The 27242-nt window shown below is 38.9% G+C and overlaps 1 protein-coding gene across 13 annotated transcripts in view; it reads right to left on the reverse strand.

The window, feature by feature from the left end:
- Positions 1–27242, reverse strand: part of TTC3 (tetratricopeptide repeat domain 3) — a 129788-nt gene that overhangs the window by 28764 nt on the left and 73782 nt on the right. For all 13 annotated transcript variants that reach the window (XM_070377423.1, XM_070377454.1, XM_070377477.1 and 10 more), the window contains 11 exons: positions 26894–26958; positions 25773–25909; positions 23421–23747; positions 20325–20576; positions 17805–17851; positions 16772–16828; positions 14810–14883; positions 13373–13537; positions 9212–10259; positions 7664–7729; positions 5239–5388 (listed from right to left, as the gene is read on the reverse strand). In XM_070377423.1, the coding sequence (XP_070233524.1) occupies positions 5239–5388; positions 7664–7729; positions 9212–10259; positions 13373–13537; positions 14810–14883; positions 16772–16828; positions 17805–17851; positions 20325–20576; positions 23421–23747; positions 25773–25909; positions 26894–26958 (2388 nt within the window). The remainder of the gene's footprint in view (positions 1–5238; positions 5389–7663; positions 7730–9211; positions 10260–13372; positions 13538–14809; positions 14884–16771; positions 16829–17804; positions 17852–20324; positions 20577–23420; positions 23748–25772; positions 25910–26893; positions 26959–27242) is intronic.

Consider the following 27242-nt stretch of genomic DNA (forward strand, 5'->3'; position numbering starts at 1 on the left):
CCTTTCCCCACCCCTTGATCCTCGGCCGGCTATGGGACTTGCTACGCCTGATGGGGTATTAGCAAGCAGGGCTGGTTCTTGCTTGGCCTTGGACTCACACTGGAAGATGAAAGACACACGGAAAAGAAGGAGTTGCCCCTGCTGCGGCCACTGTAGATGGGTCTATAGCCAGATGACCCCAATACATGAGCAAGCACAGCCAAGAACAGTGGAGCCCTAGCTGATCCAAAGGTGAAGCCGTCCAGCCAAGCTCAATCAGGATCGGCTAACTCACAGACTCGCACAGGTGATATTTATTGTCATGTGTCAGAGATTTTTCCTCAGCGTTACTGTGGCATCAGTTAACTGATACACTGCTCATGGAGTGCTGGGAAATATTTTTCAACTGACTGTGGAACCGACATTCTCTTAATGGATCTGGAGCCTGACGCTCACCACCTGTTCTCCTGCTTACTGCTGGTGCAACTTGGAGCAAGACACCTTAGTGAGTCCAGCCTCCATTTCCTCATCAGTAAAATGGAGACAATGCTACAAACTGGAACACTAGTGCACTAGAATTGCTTTCAGATTTAATAAAATAATACAGCTAAAACATTTACAACTGAGTACGGCACATAACAGGAGCTCCATAAATGCTACATTAGAAAAGAGCTGAGCTTGGCAAGGACCATGACTCAACAGGACCACACCTCTCTGCAGATGTGGGCTGAGGAAGTTTGGGTAGGCAGGAACCGAAGATTCTGTTGAAACAACACAAAGTTTCAGATTCTACTCCATAAATTCATCTAGGCCAAAATTATTTTGACTGTTTTAAGAGTCAATGCTAACTAAATACCCATCTTAGCTATAAACAAATCTCATTAAAGCACCTTAAGAACATATGACCTTCAAAAGATGGGGAGTGAATACAGCTAATGGGAATACAGCTTCTTTATGGAGTGATGAAAACAACCCTGGCATTAGATGGTGGTGGTGATTATATGACATGGTGAATATACTGAAAACAACTGAACTGTATACTTTATAGTGGTTAAATGTGAACTTTACCTTAATAAAACAAAACAGAAGGCTTCCCTGGTGGTCCAGTGGTTAAGAATCGCCTTGCAATGCAGGGGACATTGGTTTGATCCCTGGTCCAGGAAGACCCGACATACCTCAAGGCAACTAAGTCTGTGTGCCAAAAATAACAAGCCTGTGCTCTGGAGCCCAGGAACCACAACTACTGGAGCCCTCGCTCCGCAACACGAGAAGCCACTACGATGAGAAGCCCGCGTACCACAACTAGAGAGTAGCCCCCACTTGCTGCAATTAAAGAAAGCCCGTGCAGCAATGAAGACCCAGTATAGCAAAAAAAAAAAAAAAAATAATAATAAAGAATTTTTAAGAGAGAGAGAGAACATATGCCCCTGAGCAATACGGCAACCAGTTATGACCTGTCAGTTCCAAGTTCAGTTCGGTTCATTTCAGTCGCTCAGTCATATCTGACTCTTTGCAACCCCATGGACCGCAGCACACGAGGCCTCCCTGTCCACCACCAGCTCCCGGAGTTTACTCAAACTCATGTCCATTGAGTTGGTGATGCCATCCAGCCATCTCATCCTCTGTCGTCCCCTTCTCCTCCTGCCCTCAATCTTTCCCAACATCAGGGTCTTTTCAAATGAGTTAGTTCTTCACATCGGGCAGCCAAAGTATTGGAGTTTCAACTTCAGCATCAGTCCTTTCAATGGATATTCAGGACTGATTTCCTTTAGGATGGACTGGTTGGATCTCCCTGCAGTCCAAGGGACTCTCAAGAGTCTTCTCCAGCACCACAGTTCAAAAGTATCAATTCTTTGGCACTCAGCTTTCTTCACAGTCCAACTCTGGGACATCCATACATGACCACTGGAAAAAACATAGCTTTGACTAGGTGGACCTCTGTTGGCAAAGTAATATTTCTGCTTTTGAATATGCTATCTAGGTTGGTCATAACTTTCCTTCCAAGAAGCAAGCGTCTTTTAATTTCATGGCTGCAATCACCATCTACAGTGATTTTTGGAGCCCCCCACAATAAACTTCGTTACTGTTTCCACTGTTTCCCCATCTTTTTGCCATGAAGTGATGGGACCAGATGCCATGATCTTAGTTTTCTGAATGTTGAGTTTTAAGCCAACTTTTCCATTCTCCTCTTTCACTTCAAAGGGTGGTGTCATCTGCCTATCTGAGGTTATTGATATTTCTCCTGGAAATCTTGATTCCAGCTTGTACTTCATCCAACCCAGCGTTTCTCATGATGTACTCTGCATATAAGTTATATAAGCAGGGTGACAATATACAACCTTGACATATTCCTTTTCCTATTTGGAACCAGTCTGTTGTTCCATGTCTAGTTCTGATTGTTGCTTCACTACGAACAAGGGTACTTTAAGAACAACAGGAGACTCTGGCTTTAGAATTGCTATTTTCCTCTGGCAGGGAATAGAGAATTAGCTAGGCTAATTATTAAAGGCCATTTCTAGCTCATGAAAATCATACTCCATCAGTTACACACAATAGCTAGCCCAGATCTTTACTGATGCTTTGTAAATGCTCAGCATTCTTCAAATGCTTTGTAAATAAGTTATTTTTCTCAACAAGGCACTACAGCATTCTGGGTGGGGCAATTCTTTCCCCTACTATACTTATCTTGAGCCACTCCCCAATCCCTTTTCAATCACCCGCTGTGAGTCCTCACAAAACTATGAAGTACAGATTGTATTATCAATGAGGAAACTGAGGGTCAAAGAGACTGAGTAAATTATTTTAGGTGCCAAAGCCACTAAGTGGTGGAACTGGGGTCACCAGTCAGGCAGTCTGACTGTACTGCCCAAGTTCTTAAGGATGGTTTGCTACAGGTTGCCTCTCTCTTCTCTTTAAAGCTGCATCTAATTATAGCTAAACGTGGAATCAAAATTTAAGTAAAAATACTAACTTATAACCTTAGTGATCGAGAGAGTCAAAGGCAAAGGGAAAGATCAACAAAAGTAAAAATTTATATTTATACAAGATTTTTCTCCAAGTGAATTATGAGCATAATCGTAATTAATAAATAAAATCACAGCTAAATCTCACTTGCTCTTTTCTATAAACAACTTAAGGAACTCAGGTGAAACAATTTATCCTGAAAGGAAACAGGTATAGGTTTTGCATGGAAAGTCTACTAACCTAACAGGTCTGTAATTTGAGGGACTAAATAATGGCTCTTTTTAAAAAATGAACTGACTACTCTTAAGCACAACCCCATGGAACCAGGCCCAGAGTCTCAGCAAAGTTAAGAAGCAGGTCAAGAGCCCAAGCCCACTGATCAAAGCTGCTGCTCTCTCACAGCCCTCCTCCCTGGGTGCTCATTTACTGTACATTTCTTGGTCCTGTGTACAAAGAAGTCTTGATGAACTGCACAAACACAGGACCCAGTCAAACCAGGAGCTTATAAAGCTGGACAAGACTCTACCAGAAAGAAAGGAACCTCACTCACCAGAAAGTGAAATGTGAAAGTGAAAGTCGCTCAGTTGTGTCCATCTCTTTGCAATCCCATGAACTATAGAGTCCATGGAATTCTCCAGGCCAGAATACTGGAGTGGGTAGTCTTTCCCTTCTCCAGGGCATCTTCCCAACCCAGGGATTGAACCCAGGTCTCCATGACCTGGCAGGCGGATTCTTTACCAGCTGAGCCACAAGGAAGTCCAGGAATACTGGAGTGGGGAGCCTATCCCTTCTCCAGCGGATCATCCCAACCCAGGGTCTTCTGCATTGCAAGCAGATTCTTTACCAACTGAGCTATCAGGGAAGCCCTCACTCACCAGATGACCACCACAAATCAAGTGGTTGTGTCTGCATCTGTCTGCATCACTTAATTGGGTGGACACAGGCATTCTCATACAGGTTTATTAAAACTGAATTTTCCTGACACAATAAGAAGTTTACAACAATGTTTTTTAAGTCCCCCAAGTAGCTTATCCAAATTAGCATTCTCAGTCTCTGTGAAAGGTTTTATTTTCGCTCATTTTCCCCTCTTCCTAATCAGGAAGATTTCGTTCAACTGGGCAACTGAGCAGAAAGGTTGGTTCCTTCTAATTTTTAAAATCTCCCCAGTCTCATCCCAAGTGAAAACATGTCCTAAGGAGTGAGATAAAGGTCACCTCTACGAAACAACCCTTTTCTTCTGGGTATACTTAAATCTCAACAAGTAAGTTTATTGATTAAGGTCCCACAGCTAATTTTCTTCTATTTAATATGTGACCTCAGCTAATGACTCAGACTTCTGGAACAAATTCTTCCTTTCTTAAACGGACTAACAGACCCTTTTCATCTCTGTACAAAGACTTCGGTTTTTACAACCTAATTAAACAATAGGCAAAAGACCTGAATAGACATTTTCCCAAAGAAAACATTAAGATGGCCAACAGGCACATAAAAAGATGCTCAATATTACTCTTCATGAGATAAATGCAAATCAAAACCACAATGAGGACTTCCCTGGCGGTACAGTGGATAAGAATCTACCTGCTAACGCAGGGGACATGGGTTCAGTCTCTGGTCCAGGACGATTCCACACGCTGCAGAGCAACTAAGCTGGTGCGCCACAACACCTGTGCCCTAGAGCCTGTGTGCTGCGACCAGTGAGAAGCCTGTGCACCACAACTGAGAGTAGCCCCTGTTCTCCACAACCAGAGAAAAGCCACGTGCAGCAATAAAACAAATTTGAAAATTAAAAAAAGAGTAATAATCTAACCCCATAAAATGGGAGCAATTATTACCCAAACTACAGAACTAAAGCAGAGACGTTACACATACACCACACACACCAGTCTGCCCAAGAACAGAACTAGTGTAGAATTAAGCCTGGATCTGAACCCAGTCAGTCTGTCTCCAGGCCTCACATATGGAACCTCTAATGCTACACCACTACTCTCACTATAAAGAAGAATTTAACTTGGAATTTACCAGGAAATAGTTTTAGCTAATCAAGGAAACCAAGTTACAGATAAATGAAAATTCAGATTCACAGCCCTTTTCTTACACGACAACTTGGAGAAGTTGTAAAACACTGCAAATAAAAACACTGTCACTCTAACGTCATAAAAACTGTGAAACAGGCAACAGTGAAAAAGAATCCTTTGTTTAGTCAACAACACAGTAGCTCAGCTAACAGAGGCTACACAAGCACAATTCTGTGAATGATGCCGCATGCTACTGAAAAGAGGTTTCAGACAGGATTACCTTATTTTCTTCAACATTCCTTTTCAACTTTTCTTCCAAGTCCTTGGTTTCTTCTGAGCCCTTGACATTGCTGTGTTCATAATTTTCACATGCTTCCTTAAGCTGCTCTTGTAAAACCTGGTACTCCTTTTCAACCTGTGAAATACCCCCCTACAAATATAATACAAAATTACCTGTTAAAAGTAGTTTTAAAAGCCTGTTTCTGATCTTGTTCTGAAATGTCTCTTCAGATAAACAAAAGGGGATATAAGGCAGATGAAAATTTACAAGGAAAACGTCACAATAATTCAAGAATTTAAAATCTCTTACATTGTTTAGCAAAGTCAGCTCTTTTTTAAAAAAGTTATTCGTATTACTGGAATTCATAAGGAAACTTTCCAATATGCACCATAATTAGCTCTGAATATTTGTTTTAGAAGGGTTTAGTATTAAATAGTCTGATATGACTGTCATCCTCCACAATTAACATCAAGAACTATTTATTGGCTTTAAGAACTGCAAATATTATGCATGCATTAGATATAAATAGGACGTATTAGTTTTGGCCCTACTTTTATAGCATTTCAAATAGACGGATGCTGATTATTTTTAAAAGATGACTTAAAATATTACCACAAAATTATTTTCAGTTATGTAACTGTCTCCTGGACAGCTTTAAAAAAAAGCAAACAGAAGTCATACTGTACTGTGAAATGCTGGCAAGCGATAGGCAGCGTTTATGTATTTGTAAGCCTTGCATCCTGCCGAGACGGGCAGCAGTCAGTCACACACTTGTCGTGAACGGAGCACCTGTCAGATGCTGGCAGCTCCTCTCAGCTGCAGGCAACTGCTCCGCCCAGCTACGAGGGCTCCGGCAGCCAGGCCTGGGAATCTCAGCCAGGCGCTCACACCTGGCCCGCCTTTCCCACCCCCTGAACCTCATGCAGCACGTTAGCATCTCCCAAGTGCACAAAGGCAGGGAACTGAGGTTCTGAAATTTTGTTCATTGTCAGAGAACTGTGAACTATGGCCAAGCTGACCACACACACCAGTCTGCTGTTTATGTCGTCCAGACTGAAAGTTTGGCACTATGAATACAGTCTATGTTTAAATAATCAACTAGATGATGAACCCATGAGCAAGCCTTTATGGTTTCAGATCTTAGTTATTTCTATTTTAATTCTCAATTCAGCAAAAGAATCACACTGCAGCTTGGTAATATGCATTAATTCATATGCCCTAAACTGCTGACAGAGACATTGTTATGTAGCAAAAGATAACATGCATTCTATTCATGTCTGTTTTGAGACTGTGTTAAATTAAAATCTTTAGAAAGCCAATCCCTCTAATACTAGGTCTTCCTATTCAAGCACACTGCACATTTCTCATTTACTTAAGTATTCTGTGTGTCTCTCAGTAGCATTTCAAAGTTTTCTTTCACAAGATAATACATTTTTTGATACTACTGAGAATGAAATCTTTTCCTTTACTATGTTTTGCAATGGGTTGTTTACGTACAGAAAGGTATTTTATCCATTTGTGTTTCTAAATTCTCTTACATTTTGGTATTGGTTTTTGATTGATCATTTTGGATTTTACAGGGACACAGTCTTGGCCTCTATAAATAATGATATTTTACACGTCCACCTTTAAAATTTTATTTTTTTCTCTTATCTACTTTTATCAACCAATATCTCCAGGATAATAATAAATATTAATGATGATATACAATATTTAAGCAGGATGATGGGGTTTGGCTTAAAAGGGAAAGATAAAAGCATGCTGAGAAGTATTCAGCTATTCTCATTTGATTATGAGTTTTAAGTCAAGAAAAAAACTTGAATTTTATGCAATACCTTTTCAGTATCTATGGAGTTGATCCAATGACTTTTCCCTTAAAGATCTATCACACAGTACTTATATTAATAAATTTTCTAATTGAATCATCCTTAAAGTGTTTAAGATTTTTATAATTTTTGTATTATTCATGTGAATAAGCTTTTATTTATAAATACAAGCTCATTATACCCGTTAAAACAATAAAGCTGTTAAGATAAAAAAAAAACTTTGCCTCTTTTTTTCCAAATCTGAACAATAAAAATAAAATAATTTTTTTGTTATGTTCTAAAGCTTATTCTACTTCCCTGGTGGCTCAGCAGTAAAGAATCTGCCTGCCAATGCGGGAGATGCAGGTTCAATCCCTGAGTGGAGAAGATCCTCTGGAGGAGGAAATGGCAACCCATTCCAGTATGCTTGCCTGAAATTCCATGGACAGAGGAGCCATGGGGTCAAAGAGAATCAGATATGACTTGGTGACTAAACAACAAGGCTTATTCTGTGATGTTTTATATGGAATAACTTGCTTCAAAATAGTTCTAAGTTCATAATTCCCATTTAAAGTAATGAAAATTAAAACTTTCAACAGTTTAATACAGTTCTGACTCACCTGTTGTGCCTCAAAAGGACCATATGGCTCAGTATTGACTTCCTGATGTGTTATATTCCAAGACACCTTTGGGGCAAAACAAACACATTCAATCTGTCTCAAACGCTCTAGTAAAATAAATTCATCATTTGATAACATTTTGAAACATGCCTATAATTCTTTCAAGGTTTTAATTTTTTTGCCAGTTTAGATAACATTCTATGCTTTCTACAAATGTTTGTAACAGGGAAGAGTATCATTTGGAACTTGTAAAAGTGAAAATTATTTTGGTTCATTACTCTTAACATAATTTTTCAAAGCTTTCTAGAAAGCTTTTAAAAAACTTAATGAGTAGCAGGATAACCAATAACAGTTTCATGCATTCATGCTTTATAAAGCTAACTACAGAGAAATTGTATGAATTTGGAAGGAAAGTTATAACCAACCTAGATAGCATATTCAAAAGCAAAGACATTACTTTGCCAACAAAGGTTTGTCTAGTCAAGGCTATGGTTCTTCTTGTGGTCACGTATGGATGTGAGAGTTGGACTGTGAAGAAGGCTGAGCGCTGAAGAATTGATGCTTTTGAAATGTGGTGTTGGAGAAGACTCTTTTGAGAGTCCCTTGGACCGCAAGGAGATCCAACCAGTCCATTCTGAAGGAGATCAGCCCTGGGATTTCTTTGGAAGGAATGATGCTAAAGCTGAAACTCCAGTACTTTGGCCACCTCATGCGAAGAGTTGACTCATTGGAAAAGACTCTGATGCTGGGAGGGATTGGGGGCAAGGGGAGAAGGAGACGACAGAGGATGAGATGGCTGGATGGCATCACTGACTCGATGGACGTGAGTCTCAGTGAACTCCGGGAGTTGGTAATGGACAGGGAGGTCTGGCGTGCTGCGATTCATGGGGTCACAAAGAGTTGTACATGACTGAGCGACTGATCTGATCTGACCTGACAGAGAAACCTTATTCTTGAGCTTGCTAGGAAGGAACATTTACTCATATCCCTCATTGCTCTCCATCTGGTTGTGTCCTGTGTCTCCCTCACTCCCCTGCTGGTTTGAGAGGAGAAACTGGGCGTGTGCAGCCCTGACTTTCTTTTCTTTTTCTCTTTCTCTTGGGAGCTGCCCGTGCAGAGAGCACATTTTCCCATTCCTCCTCCTTGCACTGTCTTGGGGGCAAGCACCCAAGCTGGAAGGCCTTCTAGTCCAGCACTGCTGTGAACGAGGCAGGGAAGCTGCTAAGTCGTGGGTTTCAGTCTTGGGACACACACTCTCTAGAGAAAAGAGCCACATCATCCTACTGCACTTTTATTAATTATCAAGGCGGTGCTTTGGCTCCATCTGCTGATTCTACTGCTTTATGTCTCAACTGGTGCAAAACTTGGATAGGATGAAGGGTATTGCTTACTACACTTCAAAATTCCTTCTGGCATTACCAGTCATGCCCTACAAAAGGGTTCATAAAGTCCATTATTTTAAAGGATTTTAGTAAATACAATGACAATGAAAAATTAAGAGGGAAATTTAACTTTGATATCAAGAAGACTTTCTCACTTTAGTCTTACCTGTACAGCAACCACTTGTGTACATGGAATATTTGTTACTTCATTGGTGCTTTCTGGATTTACTTCCCATTTGGCAGAATCGCCACAGTAGTCATCGTTTCTGCTAGCCTCACTCTGGGCTATATCAGCACCATCAGAGCTGCACTCTGACTTCACTGGTGTTTCCAAAGATTCCTCAAGGATCTGTGTTTCGGAGGCAATCTGGGTACCAGGGGCATTCTCAGCACTGAAATGATGAGCCTCAAAATGCACTTCCGTTATGTCACTGGCTACAAAAGACGGCACCACTGGTATTGGTCTTTGCAGGTGATACTCAGTAGGAACACTGGCCAGAGGGGTGTAAATGCTATACTGGGGCAAAGTCGGTAACACACTGATGAAGGCTGGTGGAGTCTGGGTAATGTCAAATCCCCGAAAGGGAAGATATGTACAGTATCCTGTGACCAACTGGGGTCGAGGCCAATAGGTCGCTTTCACTTCCTCAGGAACTGGTTTGGGAGAATTAGAGGAGACCGGCTTGTGACCGGTATCCTCAAAGACTGGCCTGGGAGAATCAGAAGACATCCCTTTGGGCTTCTCATCCTCAGAAACTGATCTGGAAGAATTATCGAAAACTGGTTTTGGCTTCCCAGTGTCACGAGCTGATTGGGGAGAATTAGCAGGTGCAGGCTGAGGCTTCACGTCCTCAGAAGCTGGTGCTGAAGGTAAGTCAGACACTGGTTTGGACTTTACATCTGGTTTAAATTCCCTAGCAGTTGGATTCAGTGGTAGTTTAACTCGTAAATACTCTCCTGTTTTTGAAATTTCTTCTACTTTTGTTTTAATGTTTTTCTTCTTTCTCTTTTTCTTGAGCCGTAATGCAACTTTCTTCAATGCGATACAGTTGTCAATCACAACAAAACGAGGACATCCCAGGAGAAACGCTTTTAAGCCTCCTGCTTTTTCTAGTATCTGTTGAGTTTCTTCTGGGAAGAACTCATATTCTTCAGAAAACATTTTGTTACTCATGTCCAAGGGACCATGTTCCTCCAACAACTGAGAGAAATAACTAGGCAAGAAAATACTTATGTTATTTTAAGGAAGTACTTACACATGCTTTTCTGAAGAAAATATTTCTCAAAATTTCCCCCAAAGCAAAATATTACTTCATTTCTAACTGACCTGAACATCTTCTCAACAAAAATATTATACTCATATTAAATCTGAGAAAGGCTAACTGTAATCAATTATACTATAAATAAAATTAAGTTTACTCCCCAGAAAATAATCCTTTTAAATTGGAAAAAAAGACTAAAAAGTTATTTTTTATAAGCTGTGATTAATTATTCAAACTACGTATATATATTTTAATACTTGCTTTTGGATTAAAAATTTTTTTTATTTGGCTAGGACTGCCGTCTATGGGGTCGCAGAGTCGGACACGACTGAAGCGACTTAGCAGCAGCAGTCTTAGTTGTGGCATGTGAGATCTTTATTTGCAGCATGTGGATCTAGCTTCCTGACCACGGATCAAACCCACGCCTCCTGCATTAGAAGTGCGGAGAATCACTGGACTGCCAAGGAAGTCTTTGGAATATCTTTTCATGTACCTGCTGGCCATCTGTATGTCTTTGGGAAAACGTTTATTCAAATCTTCTGCCCATTTCTACGCTGAATTTTTTTTTTTTTTGCTACTGAGTTGCCTCAGTTCTTCATACATTTTGGTTATTAGCCCCTTATCAGATATATGATTTTCATAATTGAACGATGACCATTATAAGTGTCTTCAACGGCCCTTGATGGACTGCCACAGTACCCGTGTACGTCACTGTCGGCATGGGGCCAAGCGGTAGAAATGGGGAAAATATTTCAGAAGGCATTCCCGTCCTAGTGCTCCAGGTGTGTCCCTTTGAAAAACCACTGTTTTCTCCATGCTCATGATTCCTTTCGCTTTTTTTCAAGAAGCAGATTAAAGATCAGGACCCAACTGCCTCTTTCTTGGAAGAAAGCATGACAAGCAAGTAAGAACCACCATGTTCTTTTTGGTAGGCAAAAACTGACATGGAGAAAAAACATGAATCTTATTTCACAAAGTTATTTTTATTTGCAACACACTGTGATTCAACCTACAATCAATTTCACTCTCCTGCTATCTGTAAGCTGCATGCTAGGATCACATTTTCTACTTTCTTTTTGAAACCTTCCACTTTAACTAGTTAATAAATCTTGACTAATTAACACCATTAAAGAATTGTTTTAGGAAAAACTGAATGCAGAAGACCATATACTACTTGCATAACAGATATACTATCTGCAATGTATAGTATAATACCATATACTATAATAGTATAGTATAATACCATATACTATCTGAATGCAGAATACCATATACTTCAACTATCTGTATCATAAAATATTAGAACAAAGGGGGTCACTGAAAACAAATCAGTCCAATCCCCTACTTTAAAGTAAAATATTTAAGTCAATTAAAAAAGCAGTTATCCCAATATTCTTAACTCCATGTCTGTTATGCTTTCTACTCAATATTCTTTTCAGATACAAAAGTTTAGTTTCATTTTTCTTTTATCCATTGGCCAATTAAAAAATAATCTTCAAACTAATGATCATTACGTGTTTATTTTTGAAAATTCAAAGAAAGAATTAAGTTCTGAGGTGTGACTTCCTGTAACTTCTTGACTTTCTCCTATTATAAGATATAAACTCCATTTCAAAATACACAAATCAACCTATTTTCTTCTCATAAAGTTACTTAATTTCTTCCCACTTATAAAGGTAATGTAGTCTTTAAGATGCAAACTCCTGAAAACTACAGTTTAGCTTCAGTTCAGATGCTTGAAGCAAAGTCTAGCATGTTTTAAGAAATACTAGTATAGGCCCCTGGAGAAGGAAATGGGTACCCACTCCAGTACTCTTGCCTAGAGAACCCCGGGGACAGAGGAGCCTGACGACTATAGTCCATGGGATCGCAAAGGGTCGGACACAACTGAGTGACTGAACAACAGTAACAGTATAGTTTTACAGCTGATTCCAGGTTGTCATCCAGTTCTCTGGGAATATGATTTGTTCAGCACTTCAACTCTGAAGAAAAACTATGAAGAGGGATCCAAGGGCATGTAACTAAACTGAAGAGGAATAATGCAACTGAGAAAAATAGAAAAAATAACCAAATTACAGATGAGTGATGGGTTTTCCAGGAGTTCGCTTACAAATTAATTTTCTATTGCAGATCTCAGCCCCTCACTTTTTTTCCCTAAAGAAAGCATCATGTACTACTTATTAATCCCAAGCTAAAAAAAAAAAGAAAAGCAAATGCTTTTTAGATTTTCCTGAACTCTATTACTCTATCCACCCCACTCAGACTTGACTTTAGTGTTAATTTCTTTCTTTTTTTTCCTTTGGCCACACAGCATGTGGGATCTTGGTTCCCTGACCAAGGATCACACCTGTGCCCCCTGCAGAGTCCTAACCTTACTGGACCACAAGGGAAGTCCCCTAGTGTTAGTGTCACATTCACATTTTCAAACCAAATGTAATTCAGCCCACAGTTTCTTAAAAGGAAATCTTTTCCTAGATGAATGTCAGGAGGCCAAGTTTTCAGTACAATACAATACAATACAGGGCTCTGTATCTGTACTACATCCCAGCTGGACAGCTCTCTCAGCAGTAGTCACCAGATCCTGGTATCCCTTCCCAGTGAAGGGTAACACTTCACCAAGCCACATGAAGTGTCACCGGGCTTAGGAGACACCAAACAACATATGAACATATCATATCAACATAAAGACAATGAGAGCAAATAATCATACTATTCCTTGTCCAATATATACTGTGGAATTCATGATAAAAGATTATGGCTGGAAGCTTCATTTATCATTCCTATCAGGACACACTAGGACAGTTTTGGAAATACAAAGAATCTACATTAGCAGCACAAACTGACGCAACTAATAAACATTAGGGTTCTAAAAAAAATCTTTAATAGTTAAAAATCTCCAATTAACTTTGTGTAATACATGACCAAAAGCCATAGAAATACTTTTCTTCCCCAGAGTTTGTAAGCCAAACACAGATTCTTTTAATAGAAAGGGACACAAATTTAAAACAACTTAAGATCTTTTACTGACAGCCTCAATGTAACAGTTGGAATGTTAAGACACTTACTCGTATAGAGTTGAACATTTCTGTTTTGGGTTTATGTCCCACAGCTTCTTATTACGGACAACATACTCATTACTATGCTGTTCATACAGAGCTTCAAATTCTTCTATATCCTGCCGAAGGTGATCAGGCACTACAAAGGGGCCCGCAGAATTTAAACTGCGTTTGCTGATAAAACAAACAAATGATTTTCTCGTGAATAATAAACTTCTAGGTGACCCAGAATAACATTTAAATTGGAATAAAGATAGCATATTATTCAACTTTTGGATGCAAACACACACTAGCAGAGAATTTAATGCAGAAAAGTTAACTTTCCACAACTTTAGTCAAGAGATACCTGAGTGCTGAGTAAATTCTTTTATTAATAATTACTTACTCATGCTATCAAGAGTAATTTTTTTTAAAAACTTCTGGTTTAGAAAAAAAATCAATGTTGCATTAATTGTAACATGTTAAAAAGCAAAATGAAAGGTTTTATTACAATGGTGATCAATTTAAGTTAAAGTGAGATTGAGACTGGTAAAAGGTACTTAAAAAAAATTTTTTTTTAAAGAGTGTAAGAGTCTAGCACTCTGCAAAGCTGGAGTACTGTTGAGTGTGGGCTCTAAACTGGACTGCTGGTTTAAACTCTGGCTCTGCTGTGTATGAGCTTTGTGTCCTTGGGCACAGTCAACTGCACTGTATCTGAGCTTCCTTACGTGTAAAATGCATATAATAGTATTTATCTCCAAGAAAGAAGAATGGATTAGATGAGTTTATATATACATAAAAAGCTCTTAAAACAGTGCCTGCCACATAAGTGCTATCAAAATATAGGCTGCTATTATTTAAACTTAAAACAATTCCCCCAATGAAAGAGTCTGAAAGAGTCCACAAAAATATGCAAAACAACTGTTACTACAACTCATTTAAGAAATGCGGCAGGAAAAATTTGTGGGTCTTTGGTCCATAAAGGAATATGATATAAAAAACTTACTGCTACTTACTAGTTTTATTTCTTGTATCTACCTGTCTCTTAAAAACTCAGTTTCAACAACCAGATCCACTGGAAATTGCTAATACCTAAGGCTGAACCATAATATCACATACAGCCTCCAAAATATCTTCCTAGTAATTATCAACAGGACATTCTCTTCACTAAACATTTTAGAGAGTATTTTCTAGGATTTTCCAACAGTATCCTGCACACAGTAAGTTCTCAACCTTATCAAATGAATGTTATCAACCCTCTGATTTTAATACAGTTTATATCAATTCTTAACACTGACAGCCCACATTATATAAATCAACCACAATGGGTCATATCAGGTTGTTATAACAGATGCATGTCTTCAGGCAGAGAAGTCAGGGAAATAAAAAAAAAGACAAGTTTAAAGGACACAGATTAATATACCTTTTAAGTTAAAACAAAAGCAAAAATTTTCAGACTGTGCTTACATATGGTCTTCACCTGAAGTGACAGTCTCATTGTTTGGTGTGACTGAAGGTGTTCCAGATCCAACTAACATAGGCTGGTTTAAAAAACAAAAATGACAATGATTTTCCACCTTTACCACTAAAACTGATGAATGCTCATATAAATATGCACAAAAATTGCCAATATATATGACTTATCTAAATTTTCTTGTGAACAGGGACATACAGTAATTAAATTTTCAACAGCCAAAAATAGGCACAAGCTAACATTTAGATAGTTTCTAAAACTCCAAAAAATTTTACACTATCACTGTGGAAACTCTCATTTTAGATAAACTACAGACATATAGTCAAAGATAAAAACAAAAGTTGTACTGGAACTTTTAAGCTACTCTTCAGTTCAGTTCAGTCACTCAGTCGTGTCTGACTCTTTGCGACCCCATGAATTGCAGCACACCAGGCCTCCCTGTCCATCACCAACTCCCGGAGTTCACTCAGACTCACGTCCATCGAGTTGATGATGCCATCCAGCCATCTCATCCTCTGTTGTCCCCTTTTCCTCCTGCCCCCAATCCCTCCCAGCATCAGAGTCTTTTCCAATGAGTCAACTCTTCACATCAGGTGGCCAAAGTACTGGAGTTTCAGCTTTAGCATCATTCCTTCCAAAGAAATCCCAGGGCTGATCTCCTTTAGAATGGACTGGTTGGATCTCCTGGCAGTCCAAGGGACTCTCAGGAGTCTTCTCCAACACCACAGTTCAGAAGCATCAGTTCTTCGGCACTCAGCTTTCTTCACAGTCCAACTCTCACATCCATGCATGACCACTGGAAAGACCATAGCCTTGACTAGATGGACCTTTGTTGGCAAAGTAATGTCTCTGCTTTTGAATATGCTATATAGGTTGGTCATAACTTTCCTTCCAAGGAGTAAGCATCTTTTAATTTCATGGCTGTAGTCACCATCTGCAGTGATTTTGGAGCCCCAGAAAATCAAGTCTGACACTGTTTCCACTGTTTCCCCATCTATTTCCCATGAAGTGATGGGACCGGATGCCATGATCTTCGTTTTCTGAATGTTGAGCTTTAAGCCAACTTTTTCACTCTCCTCTTTCACTTTCATCGAGAGGCTTTTTAGTTCCTCTTCACTTTCTGCCATAAGCTACTCATATGCTGCCCCTAATTTTCAACCCCTGCCTCCCATTTAATCCTGCAAATGTGTGATAGCCATTAAGAATTCACCATAAGACTTAAAAGTAATGCCCCAGTCATCTCACAGGCTTGAAGCAGAGCTTTAGGTGAGTGGAAGGAAGGAGTCTATCCATTCTGAGACTCTGTCATGATGGTTAGTATTTACTTTTTTTTTTTTTAAGTTTTTATTGAATTTGTTATAATACTGGCTCCTGTTGTTCATGTTCTGGTGTTTTTTGGCCACAAGGCATGTGGGATCTTAGCTGCCCAACCAGGGACTGAATCCTCTCTCCAGGCAATGGAAAGTGAAGGCTTAACCATTGGACCACCAGGGAAGTCTCAGCATTTTTACTTTGAATATTTAGGTAATAATTCCATTAATTAATAATAATATGCATCATGTCTTGTTATACAGATATGACATGAGGGTACAGGGAAGTCAATTTGCCCAAGGTCACAGAGATAATAAAAACAGTAATTAGTAGAACCAAGGTTAAGAACCCAGGTCTGCCTGATCTCAAAGCAGCCCTGCTCACACTGAGGAACAGCCATAAAAAGTGCTACATTACGACAATGATTTCACTAGGAAAAACCTAGAAAATGAAAAGGGTAATAGTCTCTATTAAGAATTACATACAACATGAAACTTAAACTTCCTCAAAATGTAGAAAACTAGCAAAACATCTTTAAAGCCTAGAAAGTCTTTCTCTACAAAGTTCTTCAAAATATCCCAATAACTAGTTAATTCTCGAATTTATAAACTCAATTAAGAATCAACAGAGAAAATACTCCATACCTTTGAATCTTTTGGCTTCTTTTTCTTGCCTTTGTTTTTTATCTTGGTAGAATTAAACTAAAAAGTAAAAAAAAAAAAAAATTACTGAACACTCAAATAATAATATTATGAAGCTACCATATATCATAAAGATACCATTTTGATTTTCATAGACTGGTCCTAAGTTGAAGTACATAAAATGTTTACCAAAAATTAACACTTTAGTGTGTTAAGCCCCACTGTTTTGATTTATAATAGAAAATAAGAAAAATGCTAAATGACACCTAATGCTATATAAATAAAATTAATCGTTCCAACTTAAGATACTGGTACTCATTTTCAACAAGGTTTATGCCATTTCATGTAATTGATGAGATTCATAAAGTAATTCCAGCTATGTGCTTATCATATTTTAATGATTTTCCTTTACTAACCAAACTAGACATTTTGCACTTGGCCAGACACCAGGGGACCAACAGTGAAATTAGAAGCAGCATCTAACTTCCCATGGGGTCATGTCATCTGTGCTTCCACAGTCAGCCAGATAGGATCTGACTGAACAAAGACAAAATTTTAAGTATAGATAACTTGATCCTAAAAAAATCATTAAACAAGTATGTCTCTGTTCCAAAACTGCCACAAACTACTTAAGGAAGACAGCTCTGGAATTATTTTAACTTTTTAAGCTCAATTATAAGCCACTCAAAGTCCATTTGTTTTCCTTACAGAACAAAACACAATTTTAATCATTACAAGGTAACATTTCATTTTTATGCCATCAGATGACTCAAAAACTCCCTTCCTATGTCTATGATTAACATTCATTAGTTGTGAAAATTTATGGACACTGTCTAATTTAAGCTGCAGTGTGCTGACTGTTGTTCCAAGAGGAAGACTGGGATTACCCTTTCTAAGAAAATTGCCATGTTCCCCCGAAGTCCTCCAGATGTGGTTCTGGAGTGCCTCCTGGGATACAAAAAAACATTGGGTCCTCCTCTCCTCCTCTGGCTGACACAAATTAGAATATGACATTGAAAATGACGGGATAACTTACTGGCACGTCACCACTGTCCTGTTTCCTTAATACAGTGCAGCGGCTGTCTGTTAGAAGATACAGATGGTTTTGTAAGGAAACGAAAGGTTTACACTGCAGTACGATACACGAAGTCCTTAAAGAAAACCACCCCAGATACTACTAACATCCACTACATCCTACTCCTTATGTGGCTTTGACACAGTTCAGTTTAGAAACCAAGAGCAAAATGGCTGACTCAGTGGAAAACCAACTACTAAGAATCACAAAATTTCAATCTAACTCAGTACAACTTGAGTTTTTTCTAGATACCAAACTCTATGCATGCTAGGTGCTCAGAATACAGAAATGTATAGAGAAGTCCCTGCCATCAATAAGCTCATGTTCTGCAAACTACACAAGAGAGGCAAACACCACAGCGCAGTGTGCTAAAGGCCACAGTAAACGCAGTGAAACAAAGCTGACAGAAGAATGAAGTCTTCAAGGGGAACAGCCCAAGGAAGGGTCAGGGAGGGCTGTTGGGAACAGAGGACTTCGGATGAGCAAGCAAGAGGCTGGGATGTGAGCAGGGACAGCACAAGGCAGGTTTGGGCACAGCAGGAAGTGAGGTGTACATTCTGCGGGGAGACGGGAGCACACTACTGAGCCCAGACAGACACTGTGACTTCAACCTGCAGGCAAAAGAAGTGTTTCCCCAACAGAATACTTAAAGAGGATCAGACAGATGTTCTAGAAGAGTCAGCAGAAGCAGTGTGAGAGAAAGGTTTGGAGTGGGAGGGTCAGAGGCATGGAGACCTGTTAGAGACTACTGAGATCATAGAAAGGTTATTAAGATCCTGGCCTAGGGAAATGGAGATGGACAGGGAAGGGCAGATCAAGAATACAGCTTACTTGACTTGACAACAAACTAGATAAGGGGTAAAAGGCAAGAGGAAGGGTCGAGACCAATTTCAGCATTTCCTGCTTGAAAACAATACATAAAGCATTATTATCTGGGATAAATCTCATGCGGCTTAAACCATTCCAAGAGAGAATTTGCACACGGGATCCAAGAGAGAGTTTGGGTCTCCCAATTATCACAGCTCTGGTGATGTTATTGAGCACTGTTAATTTATAAGATCAGTGGATTTTGAAAAGTTTTTAACCAATGTAATTGTTCCTTTAAATGAAAGGAGATAAAATTGAAAATGTTGGGGTAAGGGTGAGAGGCAGAGGTAGTGAACTTGAAAATCTGCTGGCTGGTCATTTGGTTGGTGGCTTGCAACCCTATGACTGAGAGCAGAGAAACTGTCACAGCTGGATGGATTGGGTATTTCAGGCACAGAACACAAGAACCAGAGAAAATGCACAATGTAAGGGAATTGTGTCCTTTAGAATTGTCCTGTGCGATCCAAACATGCATCAAGTTTTGTAAGCTCAGTCCCAGAAAAGCATTTTATTCCCAGCAGGAGCAGGCTGAGTGCAATCAATCCAGGATATCAAGAAGCATGTTACCCCCAGTCATGAAGCAGTGTCCCTGGAAAATAAAGCCACCTATATCTGAATGTGCTCTCTAAGAACCACAACAAAAGTAAGCTTTCAGTTCCTTATACTGTATCTGAATTTCATAATGTGTAACTCTTTAGTACAAGGCCAAAACCTTTTCACGTACCCTTTAAAACAAACAGCATGAAATTTGAAAGTCTAACTCCTGGCAATACATAAAGCAGACGTCTGATGAGAAGGGAAAAGGAAGAGGGCAGGGAGAGACAGTATCCTAAGAGATATATGTAGTACCAAAGATAACAAATTTAAATTCCGAATTGAAGAACGTGTCTCATTCTGGATGCCAACTGTCAAATCCACTTCCGTGTTCACAGCCGGGCGTGGAACTCTACCCCTGCACCAAGAATTTCCTCTTCCCGAGGAGCGGAACCCCTCAGCACTTTTCCTGGCCCTCTCTTCTCCCATATTACAGTTACCTGTATATTCATTTTACTCCTTTTTCTAAACATAAGGTCCTGAGGGCAAGGACCAGTGTAAGCATTTCTGAGTTCCCTGTTATCACACCTAGCACAAGGTGTTGAAGCAGCAGTAAAAGATTTCTGATGAACTGAGTTAGGGGTGTAGCTGGGCCACAGCCTCCTTTTCTGATTCCCAGCTCTAGGCTCTTCCCACCACAGCAGATATGTTATCTGTTCTAGATTCTGCAAACACTGCCTCCTTCTGCAGGCCAATGTTTCCTTGAATGCTACAAATCAAACCATTTCCTAAGAAACTCCATCCCTTTAATATATATATAACCTTTGTCATGACAACTGTCAAAACACCTACAATGAGAACAGTCCATGTAATGTATCCATCTGAGTGTCTTGACAACACTGAGATCCATAGAGTAAAAGGGCTTTAGTATATGAAAAAAATCACTGTTCTTAATACTAACTTCCCCAAATAAGCCAGATGTAGCATAATGATTTTCATTATTTTCTTTGTTAAGTATCTAAGTAAGCTATATCTTTTGAAGACTTTTTCCTTAGACACAAATCGAAACTGTCCACATACCCATTATATCAAAGAACTCGTCCAAGGCATTATGCAGTGCTGGGAACTTGTCTCTGTGTTCTTCTAGCAGCCATATTAAACACCGCGCTTCCTTCAGTGATGTAGGCTCATAGAAATAATCAAGTTGCTTTCCTTCTATAGAGCCTAGCTTATGACCGTATTTCTCATTCCAGAGAAAAGTCATGATGCTAAAATCAAGCTCCTTAAGAGGAGCCCCATAACGAGAAAAGAAAGGTCCTGTGGCATCTAAGCCTATAATAAAAACAAAACCCAAGTCAGAAGAAGGGAGGATTATTTGCTATAAAATTATATTCAGTTTCACATCTTGGAAAGCAGTTCTATTATAGTTTGCTTACATTTTCAGTGAAAACATTTAAACACTTGAGAATAAACTTATTCAAGCTATTATGGATTTCAGAAATACCATTTCACATGAATATGCTAAATACAGTAATTCTTACCTATTAGTTGAAAAAGGTGGGCCAAAGGCTTCTATTATTCTAGCTATTTTTTTTTAATAATTGCATTGATCACATTTATTTTATACTCATCTTTTAAACTTATTCAGTTGCATTTTCATTGTATATATAACTCAACAGACACATAATTTTATAGGTTATTTGCAAAAAGTGAGCTTATGTCCATACCCTTTCTTAGAGATTAAAAAAAAAAAAAGCACATAAGGAATGAACATGGGATGAGGAGCTGCCTCCAATGATTACACAACAATTTAGCTATGTGGCAGCCACTACAGTACTCTAATATCTGGGAAAGCAGAGGTCAGAAAGATGAGAGAACGACCCACAAAGAAGAAACTGAATGTCTTTCCATCAGTTTCTATGGCTTGAGAGCAGTCCTAAAGAGATTCATATTCACATGAATATGCTAAATACAGTAATTCTTACCTATTAGTTGAAAAAGGTGGGCCAAAGGCTTCTATTATTCTAGCTATTTTTATTAGACTTAGGAAAAGAAGGAATTTTTTAGTATTTATTCTTATTTATTTGGCTGTGCTGAGTCTTAGTTATGGCATGAGGGATCTAGTTTCCTGACCAGGAACTGAACCTAGGAGCATGGAGTCTTCACCACTGGACCACCAGGCAAGGCCCAGAAAAGGAATTTTTTAAAGGCGTTAAATTCCTTTAAAAATACAACAGTAACTTTTCACTACTTCATAATGATTTTCATTCAAATTAGTACAAGCTAGCTAGATTTTACAATGCTTTTCTACGTATATTCTATAATAACAAAACATCAATGATATATGGAACTTCCCAAATGCCTTTAAAACAGAAAATGGGTGAACTCTTCATCCAACACCTTCAAGAATGCACCTTATCCCCTCGAACACCGTGGCCCCTTACCGTCCTCACGAGAATTTCAGGTGGTCACTATTCTCAATCTTCCTCCCGCTTTGACAACTCCAGAGAAAGGGGTGGCTGCACCCTCAGGCACTACTACTGAAAGGAGGTGAGCCCCTGCTGCGTGCTAACACAGCCACCAAAAGCAAGGACTGGCTCTGCTCTCTCCCCCTACGTCTCTAACACTGGACGGGTCACAGGCTTTCAGTCTGCAAATGAAGCAGAGACTGCCAAGTCAAAACTACCCCAGACGGCTGAGCCTTCCAGTCGCAACAGCTTTGCAGAGGTCATGTTACATATCAGTGTATTTAAACACGAGAATCAGTGACCATGTAAAATACACACATGATACAAGGTTTAAGGGAATCACGGATGAAGAAATACCACATTCAAATCTCCAAATAGAGCTCACATCAGAGCATGTGCTCAATAAGAGGAAGGCAGCAGATCACACCTAGTACTGAAATGTTAACCCCGCTCCTGCCCAATTTAAATTAATCTTTGTTAAATAAAGCAAATTAAAGTAAGAAATATAAAAAATTTTATCATTTCCTTGTCTGTTTAGTAGACACTAATGGCAGCATCACTTAGGATAGTTTTATGGGGCCAGGAACCCATGGAGACACATGTCCACAGCAGCAACATTAGTTACCAACCACACCGAGTACTGCCACCTCGCTCTGTCTCCACTGACAGACACTTAGTAGTATATTCTCTGAAACCCTAGTGTTCCATCAGCTCCCGTCTCTAAGGCAGGTCAGGCCAGCAATCTCTACAGGCCGCTGCTACGGCTCCTGCTAGCCTTTTACCCAACAGCTGCCGACTGAACCGTCTACTGGGTTAGGAAGTGGCCACCTCGGTCACCGGGACAAACAAGGCCATGGTGGATGCTCAAGGACCCCATCCTCTAGGGTCAGTCGGCAGCTTTCTCTACCGCTGCATTCCATGGTCCCTGAGTAGGTCTGGTAAAGAGCCTGCTCGAAGGTTCTTCCTCAACCAAACTAGGAAAATCAGGACAGAGCACCAGAGTTTTATGACCCTGTGATTCACACTGCTGAAGGTCAGCCCCAGGACATTTCTCTTGATCCTTAGATACAGATCTGCCATAGGCATCCTAACCAATCATCCATAGCTCCATCCCACTCTCCCCTCCAAACTCTTCACAACCCCAGAGGGCACCCCTGTGCAGCTGACTCCAAGGGGTGCTATTCACCCAGGGGAGTGCCTAGTAGTCACAAAATTAACACACTGACAATAGTTGAGCATAACACAGGACTGGACTTTCTTACTGACTGGACTTTGCTGTGTTGACATATTTCACAAAAGCACAAGGTAACCTTTCTATACAAAGAAAGTGAAGTCGCTCAGCCATGTCCGATTCTTTGCAACCCCATGGACTGTAGCCTAACAGGTTCCTCTGTCCATGGGATTTTCCAGGCAAGAATACTGGAGTAGGTTGCCATTTCCTTCTCTAGGAGATGTTCCCGACCCAGGGACTGAACCTGGATCTCCCGCACTGTAGGCAGACACTTTACCAGGAAAAGTGTCACCAGGAAAGTCAACCTATCTATAAGGTAACCTAAAAATTGTGAACTTCAGGAAACAGTATTTTTTAACCATACAAATTTGTAGTTCTACATTTTAAAAAGTCATAAATGATAGTAAAAAGAAGAAGGATTCAGAAGTCTGTATTTATCCTCCTACGAAACTGCATCTCTACAATTAAGAGACATACCAAAGCTATTAAGTTTCTGGATCCAGGTGGCTAGTTTTGGGTCCACTTCTTTAAGCTCACTCAAAACATGCAGAAATACCCTTGTCTTTACTCTGTTCTTTTCTTGGATCAAATGACGAATGACATAGTCCACTGCTTCATTCAGGAAATTTCTGCTAGAAAAACACGTTGTGTAGTCTTCTGTGGTTAAAACCTTCCAAGAAAGCAATTCTTTGAGAAGCTTGGAAGTATTCAGTATCCCGGACTTAATCTTGTCAGCGTACTGCTTTATGCACTGCAGAATTCTGTCATCAAGGAACTGGCAACTTTGGACATGGTTGATAGTTTCTAAGGATGAATAACAGTGGTCAGTAAAAAGGAGAAAGAGGACCAATTTGCAAAAACATAAACTCTGAAAAATTTAACCTAACATTGTGTGTGAAAGTGAAGTTAAAGTGCTAGTTACTCAGTTGTATCTTACTCTTTGAGACCCTGTGGACTGTAGCCTTGCTAGGGTCCTCTATCCATGATATTCTCTGGCAAGAATACCAGATTAGGTAGCCGTTCCCTTCCCCAGGGGATACTCCCAACCCAAGGATCAAACCCACATCTCCTGCGTTGCTGGCAAATTCTTTACTGTCTGGGCCACTAGGGAATTACATAGCAATATAATCTGTGACTCAGATGTATTCTTTATGTTGTTTTAAATAACCTAAGAACTTTTAAATTAGATATATAAAGTATTTAACTTTAAAAGTGCCTTTAAAAGACATGAAACTTCACAGTAAATCAAACATATCAAGTATCTTATTTCCTTCACTGGTACCACTCATGTAATATCTAAAAACTTAGTTCCTCTAAAATAAGGTTACTTTCCTCAACAATCTTAACTGAGCCTTATCGACTACTCAGATTTTACATTCAATAAATATGTTTCAGGCATGAATGTAAAGCTTTTTTTTTTTTTCCTGGAGTTGAAGGGATCATTGCTTCAAGTATAAAAACAATATTTGGTTGAATTTGGATAAATGTGTGTTATCTATCTTACTGTTGAATCCTCAATCATAGACCTGTGGAGTTACTGATCGCAGTATCTCAAAAGTGCATCTTCCTGCCCAGGCATTTCCCCCCCAAAGTGGTCATTTAACCTCTTGACGCTAATACAGTAAATAAACATACAAATACAAAAAATATATAAAGTAAATGATGTTCCCTAAAATTTTTTTTCAGTAGAAAAGACAGTTCTGATTGATTTCTGAAACATTAATGGAATAACCAGTCAATCCTAAAGGAAATCAAATCTGAATATTCATTAGAAGGATTGATGCTGAAAACTCTAATACTCTGGCCACCTGATGCAAAGAGCCGACTCTTTGGAAAAGACCCTGATGCTGGGAATGATTGAGGGCAGGAGGAGAAGCAGGTGACAGAGGATGAGACGGTTGGATGGCATCACTGACTCAATGGACGTGAGTCTGAGCAAACTCTGGGAGACAGTAAAGGACAGGGAAGCCTGGTATGCTGCAGTCCATGGGGGTGCAGAGAGTTACACATGACTTAGTGACTAAACCACAACAAGATGAAAAACAAAAACAGCAAGAGGAAATATTAATGCTGGCAACAGTCATCAGAGTAGAAAATGAGAATAATTTAACTCAAAACTGAAAGGAGTCCTGGGGATATAGTGCACAGTACAATGACTATAGTTAATAATACTGTTTCATGTATTTGCATGTAGACCTTGAAAGTTCTCATCATGAAAAAAAAATTCTGTATGTATGGTGGTGGATGTTAACTGGATTTATTGTGGTAATCATTTTGCAATATATAGAAATATCAAATCATTATGTTGTACACCTGAAACCATACATTAAAAAAACACAAAACTTGAAAGTAAATGTGTCCACAGGGACAGTAAATCACTGAGACTGCTCCCATGTTGATCAGGGAATGCTGATAAGATGAGCATAAAACACGAAGTAATCTCTCTGGCATTTCATATGAACTGCTTCTTTATGTGAAGCAGCATACTTCAGATAATCAGTGGCTAATTTACAGTTCAAACATATGTGTGGAATTTGAAATACTATTTTCACGTTCACTTTGGAGATAAGGGAACTGAGACAATTTGCCCTAAGTGGCAGGAAAGTGTTTTCAATCCCTGTATATTACTTATAAATTCAACGTTCCTTACACCACTCCCCTCCCCATCTCAGGGTAATCAAAAGATGGTGATACTATTAAAATACCAAGGGAAATCTAAATTTCAATTCAATTTAACTATTAACATAAAGCCCAACAAGATGAATATTTGTATACACACTTTTAAGCAAGAATATATGATTCTCATCACGCATCAGACTCCCAGCATACCTCTCTGCTCTTCAGTTTTTGGTGGGTTACTTTCCCTTAAGTCTTCTTCCAGTCTTTCTTGTGCTAATTTTTTTGCTTCCTTTTTTTGGAGCTTTCGCTTCAATTTTTTGTCTTCTTTCAGCCTCAACTTCTCTAGGCTGATAAATAATTATAATTAATGACAATTCACCTTTGTTATGAACTCAATCAACTACTTTCCTTTGCCTATTGTAGAAGCCATTTTCCAAACAATAAACTAGAAGTTTTCTTTTTTAGTTAGAACTTGGGACTACATCCTCTGTTCAATATCAAAAACTTTTGACACATGGTCAATTCAATCAAAACAAGTGTACTTGTTTCATAAAAACAAGAACATCAATGACTAAGTGATTTCTAATTAAGGATGCATATATAGATCATACACATATTATCCCCATGTATAGAAGATACACCATTAGAGTAAAGAGGAATAGTAAAAAATTACTATGCAAGTTAATACATGTAAATACTCATTTGCACAGTAAAATATCATTTTCATAACCCAATAATGATCCATAAGACTCAAATTTGGTCAATATGGCTACAAGAAATTCTCTTCAACAAATAATTCATCTTTTCTTTTGCTTTTTCTTGGTCACCAATGATAAAAAAAATAACTTCTTAAAACGGAAAACAAAAAGCAGGGCAAAAAAGAAAAGAAAAAAGGATTGAATTATTTGAACAAGAAGATAACAGAAAAGTGATTAATTTTGACAGTTCATTTGAGTATTTCAGGGTGAGAGAGAGTCACTGGTTCAAATGTTTGCTGAAGAGAACAAAAGGAAAGACGTTTTAGGAATTAAAGTATAAACAGCTGAGAGCTAAGTATGTAATTTTTATCCAAATGCCAAATCTACTGAACATGTCATTTCATAGTTCAAATGTCATAATTTTACTTATAAATTCAATCACTAAATAATGCTTCTTATTCAAGTTTTTAGCATTTAACTATTCAAGGTTGTCTTGAAAGTTATAAATACTTATAAAATTCACTTCAAAACTACTTATTTGGATATGTGTGCTGAGCCAATTTTTAAAACAGCGTGTGTTTAATAGAATCATATTCTAATGGACATTATTAATCTGATTATTAAAAATCTTACCTAGAACATTTCTGTTTCAGAATAGGTCTTGGAGGAACCTTTTCTTTAATGACCTTGTGTTCAAACTTTAAATAAAACAGAGACATCTAAAATTTGTCTCATGCTCCCACGACATTAAGCATAAAATCACAAGTTTAATACGCATTTCAAAAGCATAGTCAACATCCAAATTGATAGAGAACAGTAATGATACTCTGACCCAAACAAAAGCCCAGAACACTTTAGCAACACAATTTACTGAAAAGAACAAGAGAGTACACACAGTTAAAGAAGGTTGAAAAAAATTAAGAGTAAGCAGATCAAATGAACGACAGATGTCATTACAACAACCCACTCCTATAGCTCCCAC

The sequence above is a fragment of the Bos mutus genome, chromosome 1 (genome assembly GCF_027580195.1).
Source record: "Bos mutus isolate GX-2022 chromosome 1, NWIPB_WYAK_1.1, whole genome shotgun sequence".
Classification (NCBI taxonomy): Eukaryota; Metazoa; Chordata; class Mammalia; order Artiodactyla; family Bovidae; genus Bos; species Bos mutus.